This window comes from Nicotiana sylvestris, chromosome 6 (genome assembly GCF_000393655.2).
Source record: "Nicotiana sylvestris chromosome 6, ASM39365v2, whole genome shotgun sequence".
In the NCBI taxonomy this organism is placed as follows: Eukaryota; Viridiplantae; Streptophyta; class Magnoliopsida; order Solanales; family Solanaceae; genus Nicotiana; species Nicotiana sylvestris.
In genome coordinates this window covers 80,882,183-80,892,361 of record NC_091062.1, presented here as the reverse complement: position 1 = coordinate 80,892,361, position 10,179 = coordinate 80,882,183, and the positions used below count along the sequence as shown (strand labels likewise).

The 10,179-nt window shown below is 36.7% G+C and overlaps 1 protein-coding gene across 1 annotated transcript; it reads right to left on the bottom strand.

The window, feature by feature from the left end:
- Positions 1-377: 377 nt before the first annotated feature.
- On the bottom strand, positions 378-8,976 carry LOC104229403 (SUMO-activating enzyme subunit 1B-1-like). The gene is made up of 10 exons (XM_009782050.2): positions 7,987-8,976; positions 4,948-4,999; positions 4,490-4,675; positions 4,214-4,318; positions 3,996-4,112; positions 3,752-3,802; positions 1,814-1,880; positions 920-1,023; positions 737-841; positions 378-659 (listed from the first exon to the last, which is right to left on the bottom strand). The coding sequence occupies exons 1-10, from the start codon at positions 8,073-8,075 to the stop codon at positions 549-551; spliced, it is 987 nt and encodes a 328-aa protein (XP_009780352.1). The 5' UTR covers positions 8,076-8,976; the 3' UTR covers positions 378-548.
- Between the last annotated feature and the right edge of the window lie 1,203 nt (positions 8,977-10,179).

The following is a 10,179-nucleotide window of genomic DNA, read 5'->3' as shown; positions in this document are numbered from 1 at the left end:
GTTAGTGTGGAAAAATTACTTTTAAAATCAAGAGTTTTCTTCTAATTCTCTTTTATTGTTCTTCTCAGAACACATGACGAAGCAGTTCATCACTATCACTCATAAAACTACTAATCAACAAAAAGGGAAAAGGGAGATGATGAAAGTTGTAGCTTTATGGTCACAAACTTCAGCTTGCACCACTTTCTAAATATTCAAAGTCCCAATCCACCAAAAGATCTTCCCCTTCGTCTTATTCAAAAGGGCAACAGCACTATTCATTAATCAAACGGTTTTTTAATAATCCATTAGCTATTTAGTGGTAGCCAAAAGCTTTTTCTGCATTTTTTGATATACTAACTATCATGTTTGAATAATAAGTAAAACCAGATCATATGTTGAACTAAAGAGTAATCAGATTAACCTCATAAGGTGAACTAAGTCATCTGGCGTAATTAAATATGCTTATCCGTAGGAGACAATTAGGCAAATCCACAAATAAGGTTAGCATATGTTAAAAAAATATTCACCACAAGCCATTGATCATCCTGAATAGAATTCCTAGCTCCTCAGCTGTTGACATTTGATATGTCCTCTATTATCACCTTACCGTCTGTGGCATCAAAGAAGAAAAAGTTTTTAAGGGGATCTCCTTTTCCAGATATTGCTTTAATAACCTCCTGCAAGGATAAAAACTTGAACACATCAGCGAAAAATGTCAAGAGGTACCAAATGAACAAGACAGCAGCGTGATCACCTGTCCAAGGACTCCTCCCACAATGGCACAAACTGGAGGAAATTCATGTTTAGATGCTAACAACCTTTCTAGTAGAGAATCCGGGATCTGAGATTCATTTATCCACTGCAAATCAAGAGGCAATTTTGTTAAGGACTTGGAGGAAATGCATTACATTAATATACTTGAATTCATGGGATATACCTGCGCCTCACATAGTTCCTTCCTCAATTTCAGAACATTCGGAAGGTCATCCGCAGAAGTATCTATAGGATTCCGCTTTTCAAGTACTTCAAACCTCTCAATGACTGCAAAAAGATTTACCAGTCACAAGTCAAGGGACAAGATAATTTAAGTAAATTTACTGTTGCACTTAGGCCGTGTATCAAATACGCAATCATGGACCTCCTATCATTTTGTCACCATTACCACTTTCAGTGAAAACAAACACCAAGATAGCTAATTAAAGTATTCTTGGTGTGCAGGCTACCAAAAAGTGGAATATTTCCACGGACTGCTGCCACTGTACTATAATTAAAACAGATAACATATATCTGTAATTTGAAGACCACAAATTATCATAGGATGCAGAAGAACACAAAAACTGTAATTGTATATAGCACCCTGTTAAGTATCTCAAATTTTCCCCAAGTTTTTTTTTTTTTTTTTTTTTTTTTTTTTTTTTGCAGCAAGCTACTACATTGTATTTGAACACCACAAATAGTCAGTTCTTATCTCATAATATAAGCTTCTGGATAAGAATAATGGTGGTTGGGCCGTTGGGGGAAGGGGGAGTGGAGAGACTAGGAAACAGCCTATGACTGATACTGCATCCTCTCTGAAGGTGAGCAAATTGATTCAGTTTCTATATTCCTAATGTATCAAAGCAGAAGCAATGATCCTAAGAACTTAAACATGCCACATTGGGATTGAGTCTGACTGCAACCCACTGATCTCTCTCTTGTTCTTGTTACTTATATAGCTGAAATTCCAATTGACCTTCATGCACCAGCAGGTACCAGATAGCGAAAGTCTGTACTTAGAGAGCATCTTTAAACATGCATAAAAAATTACAAGAACCTGAGTAATACAGTATACCTCTCATGGCAAAGTATAGCTTTGACATTCTCTTGGGTAGAGATCTCCACGGTACTTCAGTGGCTTCCTGCAGAAGTTTAGGTAAGGCAAGTGCCATTTCAAATGAAAAACTTATAAAATACTCTGCAACACAGAAACCATACTAACTTCAGGTTAAGAAACCAACAGATGTAGTAACCCAACCATTTTTATCTGATTTAGAAAGTTAAAAGGGATTATAGGAATCTTTAGCGTATGTTACATTGCTGTCTCTCTTTAAAGCATAATTGCCTTTAAAAATCTACCTGTTCCAATGAATTCCATACATCATCTCTTATTTTTTTGGGAGTATGAGAGATCCTTCAGGATTTTGAATCCAGATCCAATCATTATGTCCATATTTATGTCTGAAATGGTGTCGCAGGACTTCATCAGTGCTGAAACTGGACATGAGAACAGGTTAAGGTGGATTATTTGATGTCTGGTGATGGTCGTGAAGAAAATGGCAGTGATGAGAGGCAAGCCGCATTAGAACCCTCACAAATAGGTGGTGAGGTGTTCATCAATGGAACTGATAATGCAAATCGCAAGGGTGTTGTCTCTCGGGCGAATTAAGTCTTCCTTAAACTACTATATCTAGACAGAATGTTAGGAGGTTCTTGTTACTTTGAAATGAGAAGGTTATACTCACCAAAAACTTTGCCCAACTCTATGGAACATCACATGTGCAGCTAATTGTTTCCGTTTAAAAGCTGCCAGATACTAGTGACAACCTTCAAAGCTACCATATAAATGTTAAGATGTAGCAGATGGATTATTAACCACCAAACATTTCGAATGGTGCTGAAAAAGAAATAGTGCTGAAACAAGATTGAAAGGGAAAATCAAGAAAAGAAAATAGGGGTGTGCATTCGATTTATCGATTCGATTTTGAACCTTATCGATAATTACTTATCGATTATCGATTTGTACATATGCTTATCATTATCTTTTCAATAAGGTTTCGATTTATCGATTTTTGGGGCTTATCGATTCGGTTATCGATTATACCAATAAGAAAATTTGCGGGATTCCACGGAAAGTATATCGCTATAAACACGCCTAACTAATATGGACAAAAAGAAGCTAAATATGATCATAACTAACACCGTTTATAAATAAAAATTGTGTCAACAAGCACATGCAACGAAACTAAAGTAAGGGATCAAATGTATGCCACCAACACTCCAACGGTGTATAGAAAAAAAATACATCATCACGGCTAATTCTATTTTCCATTAATTTGAACTTCATTCCCTTGAGCTTTAAATATGATCATTCCTTAAATGTGGTAGATGAAATAATAGGGTTAGAGACTTAGGGTAAAGGAAAGGGTATATAGAATAAGGGTAAAAACAAAAAATAAATAAATAAATAGTATATCCTATCGGTTTATCGATAAACCGATAACCGAAGAGGACAAAATCGAAATCGAAATCGATAACTCGATAAGGAAAATTTCGAAATCGAAATCGATAAACCGATATCGATAAACCGATAACAAATAATCGATTCGATTTATCGATAAACCGATTCGAATGCACACCCCTAAAAGAAAACATCATAGACTTTAGGCAATGATATAGACAATCATGCAGCTGGACTGGAGCAAATTGATCTGCTTAGAAGCAACATAAAGAGGTCCATAAGGTTTCAGCTATGAAGTATGAAATAATAACTAGTTCAAATCACCTTTTATTCATTAATCATACATTTGCTTTCTGCTAGGCAGATATAGTAGTCATTAACTTAAGTTGAAAAAGAAAATCAAAGGGATGACTTCGACATATCTGAGATTCGCTGAGACTGAAATCTTAAAAACGAAAAGAAGATATAATCTCAACGATACAATAATGTAAAACAGCACAACAGCTAAACAAGAAAACATTTTCTTTGTTGATGGCTTCGATGAAGTCATACCTCAAAACTCGGATAGTGTAGTTGGCATTCAATTGTTTCTTCATTCTTTTTCTGCAGAAGTGATAAGAAGGGATTTAAGAGATTCCTTCAGATTTAGCTATATGATAAGCAAGACATAGGCCCTTAAGATAAAATACACAATGTGTGGAAAGGACTGGATCGAACTGAACAGAGATGCTCTATCCAAGGACTAAATCCACCACAACCACAGGAGACTTAAAAATGAAATGAATTTGGTTATAACCTTGGAATAGCTGTAATTCTGCAAGTCAACAAATATCTCACCGCAGGAATCTCGGCATTCTACATGGTCAAATGCGACACGCCTTGGCAACTTGCGACACTTTGCATTGACTGATTTCTACATAGGGAGCATAATCGAAAGGAAAATCATAAAAGACTGATATTTTCATTGGAAAACCCATCTTATCTATGTTCAACAAGAAAGAAGAATGTCCATACTTTTGTCAATAGGGAGCAACAACTGATGACAACAGCATCGAACTTCTGAAAGAATTCAACATCGAAGCTGGCCAGGTCACCTAAAAATATCAGTGGCAGATTAACCTAGCTTAAGAAGACATTACCAGATCAAAGAACAATAAAAAGTGGAAACGCAGTTGCTTGATGAGTTAGAGGAACTATGCAGATTTAAACATTTTAAATATATATATATATATATATATATATATATATATATATATATATAGTACAAAAGAATACCAACCTTTTTCAAACAGAAACAGAAACCATGGGGTTGAAATCTTTCGGTGATTCACAACAAAGCTCAGCAAGTGATTTCCCCCGGGTTACATTTTGATCAGAAGGAACTAAGAAATTAGCAGACAGCAACTCTTCTGTTACAAATCGATCATCATTTAGCGTCAAACTACCTACTCCGGCCAAGACAATATTCTTGCAAAACTGGAAGAAAAGGGAGAAAAAAGAGTTAACAAACTGAAAATAAAGGAGTTAAATACAATACGAAGTTCCTCAATTTGATTTTAGCATCTGGCGCACTAAATGTTTTATACAAACTTGTCCTATCAAATGACCACGAATCATGATGTTCACAATTTAAGCTTGGATAAAATCCAATTCCACCAACAGGAAATGATTAAGTTGTTCTATTGATAACAAAAAATATTATCGAAATAAATTTTTACTCAGAAACTTGATCACCGGTAGAATTGTACCTCAACAACAGTCCCTTTCAGTCCACTGACAAATATATGAGATTTGCTCAACCTGACATAAGTAATAAAATAGTGGAAAATTTTATAAAAATGAAAAAAACTAGATGGTCTGCCATTTGTCTATCTAAAAATTCTTGTATATGTCATTCCTTTGAAGATAGATATTGTTTTTTTAAATTAAAAGTACGTCATATATGAAACTAGGATGAGCACACATTCCATTTGCCCTTCATGTGAATCGCAGAAACAAGGGTTCCCTCTTTATCCATAATAGCAAGTTACACCAGACTAAAATCTACATATGTTACATGGACTTAAGTACAAATATCAGATTCAGGTAGGTGTAGGATTACAGCAAATTTTAGTAGGCCTTTTGTAGTGTATTTTGGAAGATCCAAGTAAGGAACCATTGTGAAGTACTGAAGTCTCGAACTTGACAAGGGTAAGCCAAGAACTGAGGAGTCCATGTAACAAAGAACTTCACACCTTTGCTCCTCACTTTATGCTGAAGAAATATACACTAAACTATAGATGAGACCAACCAAAAAGATTTCACTAAACAGAGAACTTATATGGAGTAGTAACCAATATGTAGCAGTTAGCAAGCCTACTTGGTTCAACCAGTCAATCAATCAACGACTCCTCAATCTCAAACTAGTTGTGGTCGGCTAAGTCAATCAACCATGCTTAGTTGATTGACATACAAATCTCTACTCACAACTAGTTGGTATCACCAATATGGATTCCTTACTTCCACGCTTCTATGTTTTAGCTAAGTTCGTATCGATTATGAAAGATCTGGGAGCCTCGTTTAGTTAGATGAAGAAATGAAAAAAATAAGTTTTGCGCAGTGAAGAGTAATCAACTATAATAGTACAGAAGCTAATAAACTCAACCTTCATGACTAATATTAACAAGATAAGATATTTCTTCATCTGAAAATTCTCTAACCTGCAGGTTACTTAATCAATAAATTTGACCTCTTCCTTAACATACAGAAAACACTAAGTTTAAGAAAAAGGCAGCATTCGGATTGACAAAAATATTCAGCAGTCTTGAGTCTACAGAAAATCATCCTCATTTGGAGTCAAAGTAGAAGAACCATCTCACGTACTAAAAAGCCAGCAAGAGTGGTTGCGATTTGAAGCATCAATCTCTATTGAATCTCATCGATAGGTCGCCAAAAAACAACCTAGAGTTTCGCCTTTTGAAGTGCTAGTCGGCAGTCGCATGGAATGATTGAGCCAGACCAAGTAAAAATGACTTGCTACTCAAGAAAGGAGAGTGATGGGAAGTAGAGATGACAAATAACACAAGCAAAGCAGGGTGGGACATGTAGTGCCTTGCCCTACAACAATTTTAACCCAAACCCTACAGTCACTAGGTAAAATAAAACCCTTTACGGTTTTTAGAAATCTTTATAGAGTATTAACTACTCTCCTTAGCTTTTTGGTTTAACAAGAACAACAGAAAATAGAAACACTATGCCTCATCTCCTAAATTCTCAATTTCTGGTGATCCACCTAATTGCTTTACCAGATTACACTCCACCAAGCACAACAACAACGACCCCTGTGAAGTCCCACAAGTGGAGTCTGGGGAGGGTAGTGTGTATCCAGACCTTATTCCTACCCTGAGAAGGTAGAGAGGTTGTTTCCGATAGACCCTCGGCTCGAGAAAGATGAAAAGAAACAGTAGAAACAAGCAAAATCAACAAAGAGGGCCAGAAAGATAATAACGACAAAGGAACCAGTAGCAACAAGCTGTAACAACAACAAAATACTAAGAAACCGAAGTGAAAGGTAATGGGGAAACAACAGGAACTACTAGCAATCTAAGACAAGAAAAACTACGAGATTAACCCTAAAACCATCGATATAGAATAGAAATACGCTCGACTAACTACTAATCTTCTATCCTAATTCTCGACCACCACACCCTCCTATCAAGGGTCATGTCCTCGATAAGCTGAAGTCGTGCTAGGTCCAGCCTGATCACCTCCCCTCAATACTTCTTAGGTCTCCCTCTACCCCTACTCCTACTCATCAAAGCCAACCACTCGTATCTCCTCACTAGGGCATCTGGGTTTCTCCTTTTCACATGCACGAATCATCTCAGTCTCGCTTCTTGCATCTTGTCCTCCACGGGGGACACTCTCATCTTCATCCGGATATCTTCATTCCTAATCTTATCCAACCTGGTATGCCCACAAACCTATCTCAACATCCTCGTTTCTGCTACTTTTAACTTCTGGATTTACACTCCACCAAGTAATAAACAAATCACAAACTGAAAAACACTTGCTGCCTAAAGTCAAGTCATAACCCCATTATCCTTACCTGAGTGTGGGTCAGTATTGCTTACCGTTTCCAATGATGATCCAATGAAGGCTTAATAAAGAAAAAGTAGAGAGAGTAGAGAAATGGATAACGAGGCTTTGTTCATGAAGTGCAGCGAAACTAAGTTTCAACCTGACCTACCCATATCCAGTCTCACTATACATTTTTCATAATTCTATTTTTGTTCCAACCCTGCTCCACTTAAGTATTCTCCCGTTTCGCCCCATTAAGGCTTTACCTTTCCCCACTCCGCCCACCACCATGTCCTGCTACATTGCCATTCCTAAGGGGAAGCGGGACAACACGAAGTCTGATCATCATAAACAATCTTCAGATTACCTTATTTTGTATTGATTATTTTATCATCCTCATTCTCATTCAGCTATCGGTAAAAGTGTCTCTACACAGCTATGAGGACCTTGCTTTTTGACATATGTTAAGAGGTAACTTTGAAAAGTATACGCTCATAATACAATGTAAAGAATATAATGTTCACACTATCAACAACAATATAAACACTGTAGAAGGTTACGTACCACACTAAGCGCACAAGTACCAAGAACATTTACTTCCCTATTATCACCGGTTATAAGGATGCTAAACTCAGATAGATGTATGATGTAAGTAAACATCTATAACAACCGTCTATTTGTGATGCATTATCTTACTGGTTGCCTGTGTAAATGAGAAAAACAAATACCTTCGCTGAGCGTCGACACCCCAAACCCTAATTTGACGATCATATATGGCAGTTTCTTGCTCTGTCAATTCCTCACATTCCTTTCCCATTTGCAACCTGAACTTTCAGCATAGTATAAAAATGATACCCACAGACTACAAATAACAGAACTAAGTCAGCATTATTAACTTTTTGCAGTTATGGCTCAATTTTTCAGTTCAGCTCGGTCAGTGTTTCTCGAGCTCGGGCTTCTATACAACTGGTCAAAGCAGTATGGTCTAAATGGAACGACACTGAGGAAAATCCGTTGCATTGGAGTGCAAAAATTAACTGGAAGAACGTATGTTACGGAGCATACATTGTAAATGAATAAAAAAAAATTGGGGGAAAAACAAACTAAAGAAGCAAAGGAGAGAGCTTACACTTACACTGAGGAAACACTACTTCCGACTTCGATTTTAGGGTAAAATCAGATAGAATGAAGCAAATATGCGGATCAACTTCAATTGTTTCCCTTTTTCTTTTCCTCTGTAGTGCCATGTTTTTACTTTTTAGTTCCCACCAATCATGTTTTTTGGTCGGTCTTATTTTGAGTTAAAAGATAATTCAAAGTTTAAATTTCTCATCATCACAATATTTTCATCTGGGTTCATGAAGTAATGATATGAATTTTATATTTATGTTGTAATTTAAAATCTGCATTATGTCTCCGAATGGCTGTAGACGAATAATTTTTTTTCAGGATTTTCCACACTGAATACAGAACTATGCACACTCCTAAGGACTTGAGTAGGCATCCATCATTTTATCATCACTTATATAGAGTGCTTCCTTCCTTCTCCTTTTCTTAAATAAACTAGTACTCCAATATATAATAAGCGAAAGTTGTTGGATGGCCGAGGGTACTGTACAGAAATAAGATGGTAATTTTGTCCTCATTCCTTAAGAGATTTTCGGGTGTCCAATTTGAAGCACCACGCCGTTTAGTTTTTTCCCCCACCCTTTTGCTTCTCTCCATCTCAAAGTGCTTTCCCATCTTTATTTTCTTCTGCTTCACTAGAACAGAGACATTTATGTCGGGCATACACGCGTGCATAGCATGTGTACATGCCATCTAGTTTTGTGAGAAAATATTAGCATGAACCCACGAAAATAATAAACAAAGGTTATGTTGGTTTATATTTTTAGCCAATTATAACATTCAGTAGATATATTACTCTATTTTTCTTGACATCGTCATTAAGTGAGAGTACCAGTAATTTTTCTTTAATCAATTTTGCTTTTTGCTTTTTAAGTTCTTTTTTTTTCATAATATTGGCCATATAAATGTAATATTAATTTATAATAAAAAACGAGTGTTTAACCAATTTTTGTGAGCGGCCTCGCAAATTGATAGGTATGTGAAATTTATATGCATATATTATATCATTTTAAAAATGCTATTGTTTGTAATTTATATTGGATTTGAAGAAGATTGAGATAGTTCAGAACTGACCTAGACCTACATCAGCTACAGAAATTCGGAGCTTCTTGGGTTTGGCAGGTTATTATCGCCGTTTAGTGGAGGTTTTTTCATACATCGCAACTCATTTGACTAGATTGACCTAGAAGGGTGCTCTTTTTAGATGGTCCGACGAGTGAAAGGCGAACTTTCAGAAATTCAAGATTGCATTGACTACAGCCCCAATATTGGTGCTTACAAGTTCGGGATCTTATACTGTGTATTGTGATACATTGCGTATTGGGCTTGGCACAGTGTTGATGTAGGACGGTAGGGTGATTGCCTGCACGTCTCGTTATTTGAAGATTCGTGAGAAGAATGACCTTGTGCATGACTTAGAGTTGGCAGTCATTTTCCACATGCTGAAGATTTGGAAGCACTATCTATACGGTGTTCTATGTGAGGTCTATGCCGATCATCGGAGTCTCCGGCACATGTTCAAGCAGAAGGACCTTAATTTGTGGTGACAGAGATGGTTAGAGTTGCTGAAAGACTATGATATCACCATACTATATCATCCGAAAAAGGCCAATGTAGTGGCTAATGTATTGAGTAGGACGACTGAGAACATGGGCAGTTTGGCATATTTTCCGGTAAAGGAGAGGCCATTGCCTATGGATAATTAGGCATTGGCCAATCGGTTCATGAGATTGGATGTTTCGGAGCCTAGCCGGATTCTCGCTTGTATTGTGGCACAATCATTGTTGTTGGAG

Bases quoted from the DNA above. Each gene is read 5' to 3' on its own strand.
- LOC104229403 (XM_009782050.2), bottom strand. From the start codon at position 8,075: ATGGGAAAGGAATGTGAGGAATTGACAGAGCAAGAAACTGCCATATAT. The intron at 1,881-3,751 runs GTATGACTTCAT...AAACTTCTGCAG, and splicing joins TACACTATCCGAGTTTTGAG to GAAGCCACTGAAGTACCGTG. The intron at 842-919 runs GTATATCCCATG...CTTGATTTGCAG, and splicing joins AGGAACTATGTGAGGCGCAG to TGGATAAATGAATCTCAGAT.